This window comes from Mirounga angustirostris, unplaced genomic scaffold (genome assembly GCF_029215605.1).
Source record: "Mirounga angustirostris isolate CCGP_5_RB_7025 unplaced genomic scaffold, mMirAng1.0.hap1 SCAF_8, whole genome shotgun sequence".
NCBI classification, from domain to species: Eukaryota; Metazoa; Chordata; class Mammalia; order Carnivora; family Phocidae; genus Mirounga; species Mirounga angustirostris.
In genome coordinates, this window is record NW_026991716.1 from 47,311,940 (window position 1) to 47,333,889 (window position 21,950).

At 45.0% G+C, this 21,950-nt stretch overlaps 1 protein-coding gene across 1 annotated transcript in view; it reads right to left on the minus strand.

Moving 5' to 3' along the window:
- PKHD1 (PKHD1 ciliary IPT domain containing fibrocystin/polyductin) overlaps positions 1-21,950 on the minus strand; it is a 453,232-nt gene that overhangs the window by 410,859 nt on the left and 20,423 nt on the right. Inside the window, exons 11-22 of the mRNA XM_064597023.1 lie at positions 19,716-19,817; positions 18,815-18,910; positions 16,084-16,225; positions 13,005-13,119; positions 11,736-12,014; positions 10,677-10,766; positions 10,485-10,575; positions 9,648-9,790; positions 8,085-8,215; positions 6,894-7,069; positions 4,173-4,311; positions 1,429-1,556 (exon numbers count right to left, since the gene is read on the minus strand). Of these exons, the coding sequence (XP_064453093.1) occupies positions 1,429-1,556; positions 4,173-4,311; positions 6,894-7,069; positions 8,085-8,215; positions 9,648-9,790; positions 10,485-10,575; positions 10,677-10,766; positions 11,736-12,014; positions 13,005-13,119; positions 16,084-16,225; positions 18,815-18,910; positions 19,716-19,817 (1,632 nt within the window). The remainder of the gene's footprint in view (positions 1-1,428; positions 1,557-4,172; positions 4,312-6,893; positions 7,070-8,084; positions 8,216-9,647; positions 9,791-10,484; positions 10,576-10,676; positions 10,767-11,735; positions 12,015-13,004; positions 13,120-16,083; positions 16,226-18,814; positions 18,911-19,715; positions 19,818-21,950) is intronic.

Consider the following 21,950-nt stretch of genomic DNA (forward strand, 5'->3'; position numbering starts at 1 on the left):
ATTCTCCTCCTTTTAAAAAAGGTTGCTCTACATTTAGATAATTTGAGGCCATTACCATTTCCAAAGGCCAGGTTAAGGCTGACTTTCCTGGATTGTTTGGCAGTGGTGTGAAGGGCATCACAATAGAACATGGTGGCAGGAAGAGGATCTACAGACAGGTTGCAGCTCATGAGAAGGGAAGCATGACCCACGGATGGACTTCATAGACACAGGGCACTGTTGACCCTCACTCACCCATTTATCAGACTCCAGTAGCCCACAGCCTTCAGTTTGTCCTAAGTGGCCCTATTAGGGTAAAAATACCATTCCTCCCACCTGAGAAGATTCTTGCAAGCCCAGCCATCTTTCTTCTTGGGAGGGCAGAAGACTTTTGGACCATGTGCCAATTTTTATACAGCCACCCTTGACCTCTCCTGAGCCTCCTTTCTGATTCTCCTAGGGTTTTACCAAATAAATGGTGTGATCACTTCTATTCCTTATCCTCTGTGAAATGTGTACATTCTTAGGGATTTAGAAAAGGTTCCACACCACTTACATCTGAAAGCTCTTTCTACATTGTTATGACCACTAAAATTCTCAATAGCATATGGTGTCACCATGGAGTTTAACTTGGAAGGACCAAGGTTACCATAGAAATTGGCCTAGGAAACTCCAGAGAGAATAGGACTGACCTGATAATCAAATACCCAAGTTCGCATCCAGACCCTGCCATCAACTATTTGTATGACCTCTGAGCAAGCTCCAGTATACTGGGCTCAATGGTGGCCTTCCGAAAGATATGTCAATATCCTAATCCCTGGAACCTATGACTATTTCCTTATAAGGCAAAAGAGTGTATATTACCTTATATCGCAGAAGATGTGGTTAAGAATCTTGAGAGGAAGAGCTTATCCTGGGTTATCCAGGTAGGCCCTAAATGCAATCATATGTATCCTTATAAGAGAGAGACAGAGGAGGTTTTGAGATAGAAGAGGAAGAAAGAGTGAGACCACGGCAGCAGGAGTGGGAGTGATGTGGCCACGGAATATGAGCAGCCACCAGAAGCTAGAAGAGCAGGGAAACAGATCCTCCCCTAGAGCCCTTGAGGGGGAGTGGGGCACTGCTGACAACTTGATTTTAGATTTCTGGCCCCCAGAATGCGAGAGAACAGATTTCTGTTGTTTTAACCCACCAAGGTTTCGGTGATTTGTTACGACAGCCCCAGGAAGCTAATCCACTCAATCTCCACATCTACAAAACTAAAAAGTTGGGATCGTATTAACAATGATATGGTATTGTTATTGTCCAGATCTTTAATTTTAAGAATGCCACGTTCAAAATAGCTTTAAGACTGTCACCCTGCCTGACAATCACTCAGGATGCTGTTTGCCTGGGGATGCCCCTAAAAAATGGAAGTGAGACATTGGTGCACTCCAATTGCCCCTTTACCAGGAATCACTGTGGTAGGAAGTTGGATGCGAAAGTATCCTCCTAGAGGTGGACTTGTCTTCTGGATCCTCTGTGTTGTCACCTGGACCAATCTGGATCCTTCTTCTCCTCCTTCAGTGGACACAGAGCTGTGGCATGTCAAAAACAAAGCCTTAACCACAGTAACCATCCAGAAGTGCCACTCTAGACAGAATTTAACTCCATCTCAAAGACCAGACAGTCGGCCATGTTTCCAGGACACAATCTCAACCTCCCAAATATCGGATATCCCTGTCCCATCACGGCAGAAGAAGTGCAGTGTAAATATTAGCATTCTTTTTTAAAAAAAACATTTTATTTATTTATTTGAGACAGAGAGAGAGAGCACACAAGCAGGGGGGAGGGGCAGAAGGAGAAGCAGACTCCCCACTGAGCAGGGAGCCCGATGCAGAACTTGATCCCAGGACCCTGAGATCATGACCTGAGCCGAAGGCAGATGCTGAACCAACTGAGCTACCCAGGCGCCCCAGATATTCTGATTCTTACAGAATGTTCCACCCTACCCCTGCATGGATCCTGGGAGCATAGGGACCCAGAGTAAAAAGTGATAACTCCGGCCTCCACAGCTCTGGCCCTGAAGCACAGGGTGGACAGAGAATGTGGTATTCTCTAACCCATTCATATCATCAAATGAGCAGTCAGTGCCCTGTTCCACAGATGCTTCCCCACTCTGTATCCCCACCTGACACACAGGCCTCTCCTTCTGGCCAACTTCTTAGCTGGTGCCCATGTACAAACACACTGCCTGCCTAATCTTGCTTTTAATACAATAAATGGGTCAAATAAATCATGGAATACCATGAGATGGAATATCATTCAGCCAATGAAATCATATTTTAGAAAAATCATACCATTCCCCCTCAATGATACGGGGAAATATTCAATTTAGGCCATTAGGTGAAATGGGCATGTTGCCAAATATAGTGTGTAATGTGTGGTCCCAATTTGAGGTTTAAAAAGTAAATATATACATATATATGTGGGTATATGTATACCAAAACTGCTTAGGAAAAAGGTAGTTAGAATATGGATCCAACATGTCAGTAGAAGTTACCTCCAAGCAGAGGGATTATGAGTGACATTTTATCTTCTTCTACGTCTTTTTCTGTATTTTCCAAATTTTCCATAATGAACATATACGATCTTTATCAGTATTAGAAACTACATATTGATGGGGATGCCAGGGTGGCTCAGTCAGTTAAGCATCTGCCTTCGGCTCAGTTCATGATCCCAGGGTCCTGGGATCAAGTCCCGCATCGGGCCCCTTGCTCAGTGGGAAGCCTGCTTCTCCCTCTGCCTGCCTCTTCCCCTACTTGTGCTCTCTTTCTCTCTGACAAATAAATAAATAAAATCTTTAAAAAAAAGAACTACATGTTGATGTACATAAATATAACTATACAGAAACAGAGTGATACCATCTGGGTTGAGGATGAAGCTAGCAGAGACCAGTCCAAGGGGGTCCTGTCTTGCTGAGGCGGGAAGCTCCCAGAAGGAGTTAAGGGACTTGAGGAAATATCAGAAAGGAAGATTGCCAGGACCATTCTGTTGTGGTCCCAAGTCAGCCTCTAGCATTTCTGAGTTAAAGTTTTGGCACTTGGAATGCAGGACTGCAGGCTGGCTAATATGGCAGCCCCCTCCACCACCTCAGCTCCTTCACTCCTTGATTCTGTTGATGGTTTTTACGTCTTTCCTGCCCAGCGGGCCATGGAACACTAAGTCAAGGAGAGTAGACCCCAGATCCAAGCTCTCTGCACTTTCAGATACCATCCCAAGCATGGTAGGAGTAGAACTCATCTTGGAACATGTTAGAAAAAGATGGAAAGAAAAATGTTAAAGGCAGAACATCTCAATTCTTTCATTCTATTGGGGTTTAAGTGAAAAATGAAAAGAACGAATTAGAGCACACATGTGTTCCAGAAGTTGGGAGGAGCCTGATCCTTAGTTACTGCTTTATAAACTGTGGCTGGACTCTTGTTGACTATTAAGAAGCAACGCTTATGGGCCTCTGGTGCCATCTGGTGGTAAGTTCTTAGAAACAGCTGTTTTTTGTTCTTTAAGTATTTCATTCACCTCGAAAGATTCCAATAAGATAAATATATGGGAAATGGAATGAGGGAAGTAAAGAGAAAACATTGGTAATGGGAAGCGCTGAACAGCGTAAAAATACAACTACTTTAAAACAAATTCACTAGAAACAAGTTCTCAAAGTGTAGTCCCCAGACTAGTAGAATCAGCATTGTCTGGGAGCTCATTAGAAATGCACAATCTCGGGTGCCTGGATGGCTCATTTGGTTAAGCGACTGCCTTTGGCTCAGGTCATGATCCTGGAGTCCCTGGATCGAGTCCCGCATCGGGCTCCCTGCTCAGCGGGGAGTCTGCTTCTCCTTTTGACCCTCCCCCCTCTCATGTACTCCCTCTCTCTCATTCTCTCTCTCTCAAATAAAAATAAATAAAATCTTTAAAAAAAAAAAAATGCACAATCTCGGGCCTCACCTCAAACAGACTGAGTTAGAGACAGAGTGGGTAAGGCCCAGCAATTTGTGTTTTAACACGGTCAGGTCAGTCTGTCCTGCATTCCTAAGACTGAGATCGTGGTTTTAAGCAACAATTCAGGTAGCTCTTCCCGATAAAAGTCCCACCTCTGTGTCCCCAAAGGCCAACTGACAATCGTAAGAAAGGACAAGTGAGCAAAGACCGCTCCCTACCTTGCGGTGATGAGTGGGAGCTCCCGGCCGCACCCCACCGTCCAGAAGCTTACATTGTAGACTGGAGGGGATCCCACTACACAGAGCGACTCCACCAGATTCCCACCTGGGCGAGCTATTTTGGAATCTGCTTGAGAAACTATAGAGACCAACGATCCCATCATTAGCAAGCAACTGGTGTCTGGCGGAAAATCCCAACTGCAAATGCTGAGTTACTTAGATCTCAACCCCCACTCCCAGCAGAGAGTCCCACCTGTCTGCCACCATGAAAAAGCAAAGGAAGAAGAGGCAGGAGGACTCAGCTTCAGAGCTAAAGGAAAATGTAAGGTCACGGTTTAGGGAGACAAACGCTAACTCCATAGCAAAGTTTTATAAGGCCTGCACCAGGCTCACCTGCCTCCCGATGCTATGGAGGCACCCCCACACAGAGGATCTACTGCAGCGGGGACTGCTACCCCTTCCTCCTTTCCTCCCCAAGGCCCCTGGCAACTCCGGGAATGTACAACTGATCCCCTTCAGGAACACTGAGCGCACAGGCGCCTCCTGGGGGTATGTGAGCACTCACCCACGGCGCGGGCTCAGCATGTGTGCAGAAACAGTGCAAGCTTTCAAACCGACCACTGTGCAAATCCTGATTTTGCACTTCCATTAGGTAACCATTTGGCTGATCAACATAACCTCTCTGTTTCCTCATTTGTAAAGTGGGAATCATAACACATTAATCGGCATGGCAGGGAGAGTTTAGTGGGATGGCAGATTCAAAATGACCAGCACAATATATTTTAATATGCTCTTCCCCTGGGTAAGGGACGCATCTTCCCCAAGACTGGGGAAGGGCAGCATCTTTGCATGTCCCCTGCTTATTTAGCACAATACCAGGTGCACAGTAGGTGCTTAATAAATGCTTCTTTGCTCAGCTGGGCACAGAGTCATTGAAGGCTTGGCTCTGGTGTCCAGATTTCAATCTCCCCCACATCCCAGCTCTGTGATTTGGGACTAGATACTCAACCCCTCTTAGTTTTGGTTTCCTCATCTATAAAGTAGAGATAGTAGGACCATTTCACGGGCTTCTGAGATCTGAGTGAGAAGTAAGTGGTAGGCACCACTAGGTAAAAGGAACTTTCATAGAGGAGATTAGGTGAGAGAATATAAAGTGTGAAGCTGATCAGATAAATCTCAATTAACTATGACTATCAGGCCTGATCTTGCCATTAAATAATCCTCAAAGCAAAGTCATCAACAGCAGGGAAACTAGACAAAGTGGGAAGGCAGCTGTTTCACCCAAGTCACCCCTCCCTCCCCACCTCCCCCACCCCTCATCCCTAGATGGTTCCACATACTGGAGCATTTGGTGGCTAAAGGGTGGGGGCAGTGAGCAAGAGCTCTGACTCCTGGTCTTTGGGGGTGTGGAGAGAATGGAAACAGTATTGATTAACTAGTCCTGAGTTCCCAGTCGATGGTTCAAGTGCATGAAATATTGATCCCCTCAGCACTCCAGGGATCCAGACAGCGCTTGGTTGGGAGGGAGGAGGGCACCAAAGGGCCTAACCAGTTGTCTTGGGCCCCAAGAAATTCAAGTGTTTACCCCAGCACACCATTTGAATATTATCATCGTCTAAGTGTGCCATAACATGAACAGGGTTTGAAATCAATAATAAGTCAATGCAGATGCCCCAAAACACTTAAACAGGTGAAACAGGTAAGAGATGGAATTTTGATGAGTATCCTAGAATGATGAGATTTCAGGGCCGAAAGTGAATCCTCTTGCCACCGACCCCCAAGCTCTCCTGCCCTCAGCTCTATAACTTTCAGACAAAAGACTATAAAGGGAAAAGGGAAAGTGAGCAAAAGTTCGAAGCCTCGAATCCTGGGGGACAGACTGCACCGTTCTGTCTTGGCCATGGGCTTCTCTTCCCCTGAGTGCCCATCATACTTGGCCAGCCTCAGTAGGACCCCTGATGACCTCTTTGTCCCTAAGACTCGTGGACAAGCAAAGCCAGGGGAGGCCGCTCTGGCTAAGGGAGATCAAGGGGGACTTCATGGAGGAAAGGCCAGCCTTGAGCTCCAAATGGTGAGTAGGAGGAATGTGGATAGGCAGAAAGCAGAACAAGCCTGTTCTCATGAGGACATGATTAACTCTCTCTCTTCTGAGTCTGGCTTGAAGGCGTAAATGAGACCTTTAGTCCATTTACAGAGCCAGATGTTGCCTTGTTCCTTCCAGCACTTTGCATGACAGATATTAATTCATGGAAAGGTATAGAAATCCTGCTGGCCTAACAATAATAACGATAGTAGTAATAATAACAACAGGCTGGGCCCACCTATTGAGCACTTACCATGGTCCAGGACCTGTAATTACTGCACTACATGCTATACTTCAGTTAACCTTCATAGTAATTCAATGAGATGGGGCCCTGCTTATGCCCATTTTACAGATAAGGAAACCAAGGCTTCTCAGCATGAAAGTAATAAAATTGGGGTAAGAGGACAGAAGCAAGAGCAAGCATTGGATAAACAGGAGAAAAGGGAAAAAAAGGAATTAGCTAGAGAGATAAAATGACCAAGGGTGCACAATCCCAAACCCACCTTTTTCCAGAACCAAGGCAGATAAGATGGGGAATCACGTGTTCCCTCTGCATTAAAAGAACCGCCCCTAGCAGAAAAGTTTGAGGTCAGCATTTCATAGACAGGCCCCTTGACGAGAGCAGATTCGATAATCACCTGTTATGTTTGTGTCCGCAATAATAATTTCATCCACATAGAACCCACCCGTCTCCTGAGACAGAGGGAAGAGGTCAATCCGATGAACCAGCACAGGGGAGTTTGCCAGAGGCGGCTGGAGATTCACGGAGCGATGCACACAAGTCTCCCAGAGGTCAGTGCAAGTGAACCACCAGCTGAAAAACAAAGCCCACAGCAGAAATGGAGCTCTCCGTGTGCTCCTGAAGCCCCTTCCCAAAGAGCCAAGTTCACCAACCTGGGGGCCTGAGGACTGTGCAATCAGGAGAGACACCCCAAGAACCCCTGCACCCCAACAGTCCTGTGTGCCCTGGGTAGAGGCATCCCATCCAAGACAGGCTCAGTTCGGCTTGTAGTATCACGCCAGTGAGTCACATTTCAAGTCAATCATTCACTCATAACACTCAATGTCGGCAGCATTTTCAGATTACAGTATAATCATGCATCTGAAGCATGTCATACGTTAGGCTCTAACCACAGAGAAGATTAATACTCCTGGACTTACTCAGGTGTAAGACCACTTACAAAAGTGTCACCTGTAAGACCTATGTGGAAAGCACACCAAATCAAGGGAGAAAGATGCCTGAGTTTTACTGCAGAGTCTTTGTTTTACTTGCTATATGAATTTTGGTGACTCACCAATTCTCTGGGTCCCAATTTTTCTCATCTGTAATATCCAGGAACGGTCTCTATGGTCTCTTCCAAATATGATGTCCTATCATTCTATCCCCACAAAAAGTGTGAGAGTACTTCTAAAAAGTATTACATTCCTAACAACTAACTACTCTTAAATCAAACTTCTTAGTTGAATAAGACGTGTTCAGAATCCCAAGTGAAGGGGTGCCTAGGTGGCTCAGTCGGTTAAGCAGCCAACTCTTGATTTCAGCTCAGGTCATGATCTCAGGGTGGTGGGATCAAGCCCCACATCGGGCTCCAGGCTCAGCGGGGAGTTGGAGCCTGCTTGAGATTCTTTCCCACCCCTTCTGTCTCTCCCCTGCTTGTGTGCACGCTTTCTTTCTCTAAAATAAATAAATCTTAAAAGAAAAAAAGAACCCCAGGTTAATGTCTGAGGCCCCAAATAAGAGATCGTACTGCACATGGGCCCCTGTCCCCAAGAGAGCTAATCATCCCAGTCAGCAGAATTCCCACCACACCTCCCCACAGATTAGCTACCTATTGGGACTGGTCCCCACAAGACTCCAGTCACAGGTGATGTTCTTCTTAATGAGGTTTTGAGAGTCGGTTGTGAAATACATGGTCACCTTCAGGATGTTATTCATGTGGCCTTTGTATGCAAAGCACAACTGTGGACACCAAATAAAGAACATGAGTTCGATCAGCGCAAGAAGCAGCCATTCAAGCCATGTGTCGTCAGGAGGTCCCCCCTCCCTAGGAGACTCCCTGGTGCTGTGAGAGAGAGAGTCAGCCCAGGTCTCGTCCTCCTGGAGCTTAATAGTCTCACCAGAAAGACAAACAGAATAAACTGTGATTTACTCCACAGAGAGTTATTAAATGCCTACCACTGTGCTTGGCGGTCAGGACTTTGGAGCTTCTCAGTTAGAACACCCTTGCTCCGACCCAGTTCCCTGTGCAACCTTGAGCAAGTCACTTCACCTCTCTGAGCCTCAGTTCCTGAACTCTAACTCACCGGCATCCTCGGTTTCTGAGTTAAGTAAAATTGTCACAAGAAGACTTTATAGCAGGATTTTTTTTCCACTGTTGGCCTTTTGGACTGGATAATTCTTTTCTGTGAGAGGGCTGTCCTGTGCATCAGGGGATGTTTGGCAACATCCCTAGAAACTTCCTACTGGAAGCCAGTAGCACTTCCCCAGGTGTAACAACCGGCAGCGTCTCCATAATTGCCAACCTTCCCCAAGCGGGCAAAATTGGGCAAAATCGCCCCTGTTGGGAGCCTGTCCTGCAAAAGGCAGGCCGGAAAATGGGTGGGGCCCCAACCTGACCCGTCTAATCCCAGCTCCCATGGTAGTTCCACTGAGAACACTGAAACAGATAGGAGATGGAATTTTGAGGAATATCAAAGAATGCTATGATCTCAGGGCTGAAAGAGAGTCCTCCTGCCACCCACCGCCGCAAGCACTGCCATGAGTTCAGCCAACCCGTTAGGTTCCCTCTAGCTCCCAAAGGGCGAATAGGCTGTACTCTTTTTATGAAAGATGGCAGAGCTTGACACAAAGGCTATGTTATTTAAGAAATGTGCCAGTCAACCCACCAATAAAAAAAGAAAAACTATAATAAATAACAGCAACTAGCATTTAACAGAGTCCTAACCAGTGCACATGTTAGTAGATTATCTCTTTTAATCTCCACCACAATTCTAGACCATATGACTGCACATTTCACAAGGGGGGTAAACTAAAGAGAGACCCTGAGGACATGTAGGGGGTAGAGCCAAAATCAAAACCAGATAGTCTGTCTACAGAGTCCGTGCTCTTCCCTAGGGAGCAAAGAAGATCCTGGAGCACATAAAAACATCATAGGTCTCACAGTTAAAACAAAGGCATTTCATTTCCGTGTAACAACTAACTAATGAAGGACCGAGGTGTCGGTTCAGCACTGGAAACAGCAGTTGAGAAACCTGGAACCTCAGCCTGAAACGCACTGGGCAGATCACAGCGATTACGCCTTTGTGCTTCTGCTTCCTTAGCCTCAACCCCAGAGAATAATGCCAACCCCTCCCTACCCACATCAGCTGGAAGCGTGAGGGCTGCTACTCACGTGCGTGTACAGATCTAGCCGGTAGCCCTTCTGGGAAGCCGGGGGTGTTAGGACAAGGTGTCGAGGCTGGTGGAGGCTGAACCTCCCACAGAAGGGCTCTGTCCCACTGGTGAGGTCCCCCTCAAAGCTGGAACCTTCTGGGCCTGGAGGCAGATAAAACAGGAAGACCGGCATAGACATTGATAAGACAGAGCTTCCCAACATGTGCAGAGGGGTTGAGTTATGAGTTCACCATGACAGCAACCCTTGAGCCCTGGGGTGAGCGGGATGAGGCTTGTGCTTGAAGGCTTGAAGTCTCCTGATGTGAGAACCCCATTTTGTCTGCCACACAGCGTCGAAAATCGATTACGATTTTTCTCTTTGTACCACGGCATCAAAAACTGCTGAGGAGCAAAGAGACAAGGAATGCCGAATGTAATTGAGTTCATCTTAGCATCTTAAAAACCTCATATTTTTAGAATTTGGTAAGATGACTGTTTCATATAACAATTCCTTTATTTGGATACAATTTGAATTAAATAAAATATGCTGTTGTAGTGTTTTCGTTCCCGCCTGTATAGTTTGCCCTTTCCCCACTGGGCGGCATGGGGAGCGCTTGGTGTAGCGCTCCCCATGCCGCCCAGTGGGGAATGGCTTTTCTTTCTCTGACACCCACACCAAGCGGCTTCCTCACACGTGCGTCGTCACTCTCAGGGCCACTAGGTGTCTAAAGCCAGTTTCCATAACTTTTCTTGACTCTGGTAGCAGGAAATGAACATTGTTCCCATTTTACAGAAAAAGAGAGAGAGAAGACAATGGAGAAGAGGATCAGCGTTTGTCAAGCCAAGGAAAGCACACCTTGTTCAAATCCGAGCCAGAGTAGGATGCTAGCCGAAAGCGGTTCCAGTTTGCATTTGATGGCAAGTAACTCCTCAATGGCTGTTTGAATCTGTTTAAAAAAAAAAAAAAATCCTCAAGAGTTTATACCATGGGCATGAAGACCCCCCCCCTCAGCTCCCCCACCTGTCATTATTTGAAGAAGGTTCCCACCTGATGGGCTGTGGCATTTGCAGGGATTGGCTGACTGGTGACATTGTCCCAAGTAAGGAAGAAGCTCCCTCTGCCAAACACAGTCAGCGTCTGTCAAGAATGACAGGAATAAATGATGTGCGCTAATTAAGCTGGAGAACCTTGGGACATATCTCCTCCACTGGCTATTTCCTTTTATTTATAATATCAGTTTTGTCTAAACTCACTATCATCTAGAAATATCTACGAGCCCAAGTGTCAGCACCGGACAAAAACGTTTATATGTCGATCTCCCTATTCATCCTTGTCCCCCCTTCTCTTTAGGGTGTGAGACTTCAACAGTGCCGCTGAATGGCCCCCTTTCAGCCCCTCTCGCAAAGTGCCCTCTCCCAGGGTGGGTGGCCTGGTGGGCAGGAGCAGAGGTTTATTCAGTCTCTGCTTTGCTCCTAGCATATTCCCCGAGAGGCACACTAACTTTAGTTACACAGTAAGATCAGTCATCTTACATCACTTGCTCTCTTCTACTTTGTTCTATGGTTACTTGTGTTCATGTTTTACTATTAAACTCTAAGCTTGAAAAGCAGAGTCCATATGGACTCATCTTTGTACACCAAGAAGCGAACGACTGAAAGTACACTGATATTGCTCAACACAAATATGGGCGCCACTGAGAGACCCTTTACAAAGCAGATGGAGAAAACACCATGTGTGGGGAGATAGGACCTGGATCAGTAACAGCAATGGAATCACGTGTGTGCACATTCATGTGCATGCATACATGGGTGTGTTTGTTTGGAGGACTTTATCTCTACTCCCGGGAATAAGATTCTAAAAGAGAATTTACCTGGAACTTAAATTCCTAACACTAAGACCATGAGTAAAATTACCTTAATAATAAGACTTCGCATTTTTTTGAGATGTTTTCACAACTCTATTGGATAGATATCCTATCTCTTTGGCAGCAGAACCGTCATTACAACTCAAGTCCCTGGCTCCCAGCTGTTGATCCTTCCTCTAGGCAAGACGATGTCGCTTCCAGAGTTCAGTCCCAACCTCACAGGACAGAGAAGAGACACACACCTGGATTTCTGGAAGTCTCTGGGCATGGATTCGGATTTGATGCTTCTCCCGGAGGTAAGTGCTGACCACATCAGGATTCAGCCAGGTATTGTGGATCTGGACGCCAATTCTCATCCCCCTGCTGGGGGCTCTCCCACAATGCTCTGCTTCCAGGTAGTACCTGGTGCCACCAACCAGCTCCAACTTGGGAGTCTTCCGTTGCCAGGTCCCTTCATGCCCATTCTGCTCCCAGGTGTCAAACCAGTCAGCAGTGCCCACTCTGATGGAGGCCACTTTCACCTGTGGCCCAAGAAGCATATCACAATCAACACCATGAAGCTTATGGGCATTTCTTTCTCAAACAGCAAGTGTCTGGACACCTACTAACAGGGTCTTCGGAATGATCTGTTTTTCCAACAAGTTAGCTCAGTCACCCTGGGGCCTGTGATTGTGTATGCTTCTCCACTCCTCACTCTGTCTCTCTCTATTAAATTGTATTCAGATGAGGCTGGATGGGCCATGTTTAGAGCAGAAACAGCCAACCTGAAACCCTAGCTTTACATGATACTATGGATAAAATAGTACTAAACCATTTGAGAACCCTAGAACGACTTGACCACATCAACATCTATGATGTTCCTCTAGCAGCCAGCAAAGCAATTTCATAGAAGCATGTTAATAATTTGAGGGGGAACATGTGGTTCTTTGTCAATAGTGCTAGGGAATTTTGGCTTTTTGTTAAAAGCACTTTTTCTTATCCTTCAAAGCTGACCAGGACATTCCTAAATAAGGCTGGCTACATCTCTACCCAAAAATCAGAGGAAAATGCACAAGTTTTAGAATCAGACAGATATGAGTTTGAACTCTAACTATGCCTCTTACGATCCAAGTGGCCCTGGATTGGCCATATAATCCTTCTAAGCCTCAATTACCTTATCTGGAAAATGGAGATAAATATACTTAGCTCACAGAGATGCTGTGAAGATCAGAGACAAGGTACATAAAAGATGTAGCTTAATGCCGGGCTTATAGTAAGTGCTCAATAAACATGCCAACATATTCAACCAAATTCTTTTTCAACAATTAAAATCACGTCAATTATATCTCAATTTTCAAGAAAATTAATAAAAAATAAACCCAACACCCCCGACAAAATGAAACATTAAAATTCCTGGTTGCTTAGTGGCATGTTACCACTATTAGTAGAAGATGAGAGCTTTGGTGTTTATTCTTATTTTTTTTCAGGAGTGAAGGACTGGGGACAAAAAAAAGGAAGAGGAAGGCGAATACCTTGGTCTTTGGGTCCTCTGACTGACTGAAGTACAGGGAGGCTTCATTGTCAGCCTGGATCCAGAAAGTGTAATTATTTGTCTCTGGAGCCACAAAGAACCCACTGAGCCGTGCTCTGTAAAGGAGGGAAACACAGAGAACTGAGAGCAACAAACGCCCGAATCACTGACTCAACAAATGGGTGCCCTTGTACTTTGTTTTTCTTTTTTTTTTTAATTTTAAGATTTTATTTATTTATTTGTCTCAGAGAGAAAGAGCACAAGCAGGGAGAGCGTCAGGTAGAAGGAGAGGGAGAAGCAGGCTAACCACTGAGCAGAGAGCCCGATGTGGGGCTCGATCCCAGGACGCTGGGATCATGACCTGAGCCGAAGGCAGACGCTTAACTAACTGAGCCACCCAGGCGACCCACTGTACTGTTTTCCTTTGTGGCAATGAGGAGGAAACACTTGACTCTTGTGTCACGTGAGTGGCCAGCGTACTCTGGAAACAGCTATTCCTGAGGCACCTGCTAGTCAATACCTCAACCCATCCCTTCACAATGGCTATGACTCCCTTGGCAGTCAACATGTCTTCGGGAAAGTTATAGCCACAGCACATGGCTGTCTAGAGGCTTAGCTGAAAACATTTACTAACACTGAGTGCAGGGCCTGGCCCATTGCAGGAACTCAATTAATAGTAAATATTATTATTATTATCATCATTATTATTATTAGAAATAGAGATATCAGCAATCAGAATCTGTGCTGACTTGTTCTGGAACCTTCATTCCTTGTCTCCTACTCCAACGTATCATACTTCCTGAGGTATGTTAGATCACCTCTCTGGCTCAAGTCAGCTATTAGCCACGCTACATGTGTGCATGTGCATAGCTGTGAGTGTATGTGGATAATCATAAATCAGCAAAGGTGCTTCCTGCCGAATAATCTTACTTGACTTATGGACAACGTTTTGCAGTTCTTTATGAAGGAAGTAAAGTGATAGATTGAAATGGCCCCAAGTGATATTAAGAGAAGCTTCTGTTTTGTCCCCTTCATGGTAGACATTAACTTCACAGAAGCAGGTGTTTATGTGGGGTTTCCCAGACCGCTGTGGCTCTTTAAATATCATATTCCTATGGGTGAAGAAGGATGTGTGCTGTAATGTGGCAGAGGTGGACTTCTGGAGAAGTCACAAGACTTGAAATCAGAAAAATTCAAAGCTTAGTTCTGCTACTTCATATTTGTAACATTAGAAAAACATTAAAAAAACATTAGAAAAACACTTCACTCATTGGGAACTATGGTTCCTCATTGGCAAACTAAACCTATAAATACCTCCTCAGTTGTTGCTTCTCATGAACTCACTTGTCTTCAAAGGCCTGGAACATGGCAGTAAGTCAATACATACCAGTTGAACTGAATAAGAAGCTCAGGAGGCACACTGGATATGCTGAGGAAGGTGGGGGGGAGTGATTTGCTCTGAGCCTACCAGTTACCTCAATACCTACGGAGAGTCTTTTTCCAATTAAAAATATTACGGCCCACAGAGAAAAGTCAATCAAATGTGTCAACAATTTCAAATTAAAAGACACATCTTATAACTTCAAAGAATGCAGGCAATTTTATGAAACACTTCAAAAATATGACCATATTTTTTAATGTTTAAGATCAATTCTAGTGACCTTAGTATTAGAGACAGCAAATGATTAAACTATCTCAATAAATACCAAGAATATTTTCTGAAAATCATTTTGAAAATAACTATTTTAAGGGTCTACCAATATAACAATTTATCAATAAATCAATAAATATTCCAATTTTTTAATTTAAAAATTTTAAATTTTAAAGAACTGAAGGACAGAGAGAATGGAAAGAGTTACTCTGGTTTGTGGCTCCTCCAAATGGCAATTAAAGAGACATTCTCTGCAGGTGGTACCATATAGCCAAAATGCCCTTTTGTATTTTGAGGTGGTCTGACTCTCTCCTTAACACTCCCCCACACACTGAATATAGCTGAAAGGTTTTCCTTTGAACATTATTGATGGTTCTCAAAAACTATGATAAAGATGTATCATAGGTGCCACAAGGGACCACAATGATTGCCACTTTAAAACTATACATTGGTGGTTAAATACCTAGTTAGTTAGGCTTCTGGGACAATAGAGACTACTCTTTTCTGTTCACAGATTTTCTTCCCTCCTTGGCTTCTTTGATGTCTGAAATTCCCTGAACAGGGAACAAAGTCTTTCATTCCACAATTGAGTTGAAATTCTAAATAGCCAAATCCTTGGAGGAAGTCACGGAATGGCTGGAATTCACATTCAGGGGTCATGACCAACCTCTTTGAGAAGAGGTTTGAAAGGAGAAGAGATCCATTACACAGTAAAGAATCCATCCCTCTGTATAGACGCTGAGGGCATACGAAGGAAACAGTGTGTCTAAGCAATTCTCAACTTTTTATATTTTTAAGACCACTTTAGAAAACTAAACATTTTGGCCATGTCCTTGAAGGGATCAAAAATACTCAGAACGACACTAATAGGAATACCATAATTACATTGCTATAGAAAACAACGTTATAGAAAACACTGTTTTAGAAAACATGACTGTTACAGAAAACAACGTCTCTCAGAGCCCATAATAGCTTCCCCTGCTACGCACCAGCCATTAGGTTGACCTTTGACACTGGGTCTTGATCAAAATGACCAAAAGTCATATTCTTGCTTCTTTCTTTGGCATCAGCCTGATGTTGGTTTCACGTCTTAGCCACGTACCTACAGCAAGTTTTACCCTGCTCTCTACCAAGTCTTCTGGCTTATTCAGCTCAATGTTCCAATTAATAGTCATCTCCCAAAGCAGACTGTAAACTGACTCGTAGAAAATACAAATTTTACTTATTGATCAAAAGTTCATGTGCACCTCTAAAAGGCTTGTGTTGCACTAGCATGATGGACACTCATTGAGAACAGTGGCCAAACTGTTGTTGAATTGATGGCTGTTCGAATTTCTTCCCTGGAAATCTCATTGCTTATTGTCTCTTGGTCTCCCCTAGGCCAGTAAGGACACTTTTGATAGGAACTCCCACTTTTCCTACAGCATACCTGAAGGGCTGTCCTTCTTTTGACCAAAATCCAAATGGTGAACTGGCATTCGGGACAATCTGCCACTGGTACCCAGGCGTGGCTGCAGTGAGATCCAAGCCCTCGACAGCATCTCCGACTTCAAACAGAAGCCCTCGGTTGCCTGTAAGACATGCATACCTCATACATATCGGAGGACATTCATCCCCAAATTGGGGAACTACTTTACTTCAGATAACAGAGTGACGGTGATCCAGATACTCTCTACAAAGATGAGTCCACCGAGACCCAGATGGAGTAGTCATGTGAGAGGTTCTACAGATAACACAAATGTTCTGGAAAGCAGAAATATTGTGTAGTGTAGGACTGAGCCTCTTGGGAAGAGATATTTGATAAGGAGCAGAAAGGGGAAATATTCTCAGAGGACCACAGAAGGGTAGGGAGCCCTTTTTAATGGGAGTGTCAAGGAAAGAGAAGCCAGTCATGGGGAGAACTGACCAAGCAAACAAATGCTATGATTGAGTAAAGGAGGACAACATAATTGTGCACTTTGGCTTCTCTTATTCAGGAGTGAACTTCAGTATCTTCTTTTTTTTTAAAGATTTTATTTATTTATTTGAGAGAGAGGGCACACAAGCGTGAGGGGAGGGGGTGCAGAGGGAGAGGGAGAAGCAGGCTTCCCGCTGAGCAGGGAGCCCCATGTGGGGCTCGATCCCAGGACCCTGGGATCATGACCTGAGCTGAAGGCAGACACTTAACTGACTGAGCCACCCAGATGCCCCCTCAGAATCTCTTAAGGTCTAGTTCAGCCTGGGAATTCTATTCCCTACAACCCTTTTTTCCCAGAAAATAGGCAATCCTTAAATTTTTCACATGTCATGGTCCCAATGTGTGGACTCACACATGGAACAAATTATGTGGCATGCTGTCATTACATGATAACTTCAATGACACTGTACTGAGCAAACCCTGACACCAGAGGTACCTGTACGATCAGTATTGCATGACTGCCCCCTTGGACTAAGGGTGCAGCTAGGGGATCATCCACTTGCAGATTCAGATCCCAGCTCTGCCACTTCCTACATGTGCAGCTTTGAGCAAACTGCTTAATGCTTTCATATTCTTGTGCATCAAAATGGGGACAACAATAAATAGAGATCACCAAAGACTAAGGGAGATGGAGTTATATGTCAATTGTATCTCGATAGGGCTCGAGGGAAAATGAGTCAATTTGATAATTCTGGCAAAAAAAAAAAAAAAAAAAAGACTATTCCTCCTATTCTAAGGCAATGAACTGGATGTGGGTCACATAGCAATTCAGCTGAGCATGGGAGGATATATACACAAAGAGCATGAAATATAGTAAGTACTCAATAAAGGATCGCTGGGGTAATTATTATTATTTTAAACTACCACTGTTGTTCCTTGTGAAATCCAAAAAAAAAAAAAAAAGGAAATAGATAAGGAACAAGCAGAAAAATAAAAGCATATTTTAATATAGTACTTGGATTACTGGAGAACTATTTTAATGCCTTTCCTGTGCATGGAAAGATGTTCTGGGCACCCCTGGCCTCCCATCAGGAGAGACCAGCCACACCACACCCACCATTTCCACTGTACCAACCAGTTGTTGCCAAACGCCCTCTGCTTCAGGAGCACCACTGCTTTACATAGTGATTTGGCCTCCTTTCATGGAAAAAGCTTCAAAAGGTCTCCATAAAGGACGCTAAGTCCCACAAACAGCTGCATTCAGGAAATTATCCTACCATTACCCAAGTAGCTAACGCAGGAACCACTTGAAGAGGGGACAGCTCTCTATTTCCTGGCAGGAAACACACATTCTCTCTATCACCTGCTTCAGTAGTTTTGTTTGCTGGGAAGGGAGCTTCCCCTGACTAACAATGGCAGATCTGGGACCTGGAGAATGCTCAAGCCAAAGCTTTGCATGCATTTTCACACCTGAATGGCCTTTCTTTAGAAAGGCTTCTCTCCCCGCTGGGTTACTTTCCCTGTAAGTGCAGAGCTTCTGGAGTTGAGGTCCCTGTCTGTAGTTGAACCATGAAGTCAGCCCCTGTGGGGCCAGTGAGGACCACAGATGCACAGACCGTGGTTCCAGGCTACGGAACCCACCAACCACCCTCAGTCCCTAACCACACCTGAGCTTCCAGAAAAGTGCTCCAGCGCTGTGCTCTTCATCTGCAGAGAAGAACATGTGGAACCTGTCCCCTTGCCTGCCTCACTTCTGCCCAGTTCAGGCATAAACTTTAGGCAATGGCACAACACATCCTTACTTTTCAAAGAAGCAGGCAGCCACCCAGAGGGAAGATGAAATGGCATTTGAATGCGCCCCACTGCCCCCCACTCCCTGGCCTTGGTTGCTGCTGTCATTCAGAGCATGCTCTGGTCTTCTTAGACAATGGGCTCCCAACAGACCCACGCTGTGGAGGGAGGCAGCTTAGGGGGTTTCCACCAGTAGCTACAACAATGTCTTGACTGAAGTTATGCTTTCTACATCAGGTCTCCCCTGAACCCCAGTGGCCGTTGGTCTGGTTGGGGCTAGAAGGACAGTGTCACAAAACGTCAGAACAAAGCTAAGGGCCTCTCTGAAAGGAAAGCCCTGACAGTGGTATCTCAGGCCCAGAGCTCACTGAGCTAACCAAACAGCTGAGGCAGCAAACACTCACTTCTTCTTCCCCGTCCCTCGTGGTTGTAACCGGAGTTCATTGAATGGTCGTGGTGATGACTTCCTTACCTGCCTGAGGGGCAGTGAGCCTTGCAACTTTTCCTGGAGCCCTGGTGGTGCACTCAATCTTCCTGGGAGACACGTGTCTAATATCACATGGAATACCTGAGGAGAATTTTTTAAATTAGATAAATGGATAAAGAAAGAGAGAAAGAGAGAGACAGAGGTCTATAGATGTAATGGCAGGACAACACAACCACACTGAAGTTGACAGGCTCCTATTCTAAGGCAATGAACTGGATGTGGGTCACATAGCAAACGTTGTCCCCCCAAATGAAGGCCAGGAAAGGGAGAGCACAGGGCAACAGGACATAGGGCAGCTTATAGTAATCAGAGAGAAAGCCAGGCAAAGCAATGCCCTTCACTGAGAAGGCGCCCAACAATTCAGCTGAGCGTGGGAGGATAAGCGTGAGGTGAGATGGTGAGGACCTTTTCCCTCATCCTTGGCATCACAAACTGGAGGAGACTCCCAGTTGGCAGAACAGAAGGTTCTAGAAGAGTCCCACAAAAGGATTAGCCAAGAGGGCATTCCAGAAGAATCTGCATAGCAAATGCCTGTCTACTCCAGCTTATATAGAGGGCTAAGCAAGGAGGGTGGAAAGAGATGTTGCCTTTCAGTAGGAGTAGACCTTTGTGAAGAGGCAGCTGTATTTCCCCTTCTCTTCATTCCCAGGATGAGGACCCCTGAGGGAATTGCCCGTGAATTATGTGTGTCTGCAGAACACCCTGGTCCTGCAGGACTGCAATCCCACCTGGTCTCAACCAAACAAGTCAAATATCTTAGGACAGGATGGCATGAGTTGCAAGAGGCAAAAATTGCTTCCCCCACTCTCACCATGCTGTAAGATATACATAATCTCCTGCAGCATTTAAAACTATGAACTATTTTCAGCCATTTCAACTTAGTTACCTGCTATGGTAACCTGGGCAGGATTGTCGAAGAAGTCTCCTGTAATTGTGAGTTCTGTTCTTCCCCCAAGGCTCCCAGTTTCTGGAAACACTGATAGTATTTCTGCAAAAGAAAAAAAAAAAAAAGTAAACTTCCAAATATAGACCAGAATGTGACCCAAATAATAATATAATAATAGAAGGAAAGCTATCAATAATGTATTCCTTACTTGAACTTTTCTAAGAGGAGCAACAGTTGGAAATTTTTCTAGTAATACTCATTTAAAACACATATAAGGACTCATCTATAACTATATGAATAATAAATATAGGATCAATATTTGAAAATGACTGAATGCAGTCACTCACACTATTAGCAGAAATCCCTACATACCATGATGCTTTCTTAGTTAGGCAATCTGTCACCAGAACTCAAGTACTCAATGTATAAGTCACAGAATAGTAGGTTATACATTATAGAGGAATCAACTTTGGAAGCACCAAGCAAGGCTTCATTCACCCTTATGAGCCTGCAGTTTGCACTAAGCAAAAGAACGCATCCCACCATCGTCTTCAGGAGCCTTGCCCTCCTCCCCATCCTGCATGCTCCTCCCCCTGTGTGCACTCACCACCTCAAACCTTCCATGCTGTCCTCCATGTGTTCTTCCATACTGTCTCCTGACTGCTTCAAAACCCCACTGTCATATGCCACATAGCCCCCAGAATGTAAGATTTTCTGGTCCTTTCTTCTCCTATGATCCAATTTCTACCATTCTAAGTTCTATTCCCTCCAGGGGAAAGAGGAGTTGTGTTCTTCAATAAACTGAAGATACAAAGAAGCTAATCATGAATGGTCTGGAGTCTATCACGGCATTTCTTACATAATGCTCTTGCCCATGAAACAGTATAATTATGACATCCTGGGCTAGTGGTTAGAGAGAGCACATGAAAATGCACAGGGGAGGTTTAGGAGTGCAGCGAGGGTCTGGTGGAGTAGAAAGAAATTTCTAGAAATGACTCCTGAGCCAAATCTTAAAGCATGAATTAGAACTGGCCAAGTGAAGGAGAGAGAGAGAAGGGAAAGGGTGTTTAAATAAAGCAAGTGATAGTCTGAGTGTGGAGAGAGGTTGCATTTCAAGTCCATGTCAGTGTTGCTGGAATATAGAGGGAAAGACGGAGCAGGAGAAGCAGATGAGAAGACCAGAGTCTGGTACATGGTACCATTTCCTGTAGAGGGCGGTCAGCAGGGGAGAGGCATCAGGTGTGTGTTTGGTGTAGGGCGTGGTGGTGGCGATGTAGAGCGAGGACCATTCAGGGGACAGATGGCAGATCGGGGCCCCTGGGAACCATTTTGGCAGGCCAGGCAAGAGATGATGGGGTTCTGAATTGAGGCAGTGGTTGTAGAGATAGAGTGGATACATCATCTTTAAGAGATCGATGGGAGGTCTAATTGCAATAAGTAATCTAAAACCGTATCAAGAAATCAATGGGAGGTAAAACCAACAGAAACTGGTAACTGAATGGATTACAGACGAGAAAATGGAGGAAAATTGTAGATGAATCCCAAGACTCTTGCTCATCTCCCTTTTTTGACAGCTTTTGGAGTTAGGACAGACACCATTTTGTCCAGCTTGTAGATATTTAATTACAGCTCAGAAAAGCTAAATGACTTAACCAAACTCAACGAGTAATTGAATGGCAGTCCTCGGGGAGCTCTGCCAAGAGCTCTCTGTCATTGTCCACATCCCGTCTCCCATAACCCCTCCTGTGCTTTGAGAAAGTTCTGGCCTGAGAGGCCTCATCCCAAGAAGACACTGGTGCTGAAATATGAAATAGCTGTGTGATTGGAGATACCTGTCAGCCTGTGTGGCATTCAGGGTTCAATTGTGTTAGGCACACTCACAAGGAAGCTTGGGGTCAGGTGGCCAGGAAAGTGTACTTCCCATTGTATACTGCCTATGTGCATAAGATTTCAAATCGGATCTGCATTTTCTAGCATTGGGACCTTTGGTTTCTTTGCCTTTCTGGGTCTGTGTCTTCATCTGTAAAATGAGACTAGCACTGTCCGTCTCATAGCTGAATTAAATAAATATTGAGATCACATGTAAAACACTCAGCAATCCCCAGCCATGCTTCTCTCGGCCCTCACTATCACCTTCCCCTTGGGTGCTTCTTCAAATGGACTCCCAAAGAGACTAGTTACACGGGTTAAAGAAAATAAAGGCGGGGCGCCTGGGTGGCTCAGTTGGTTAAGCGA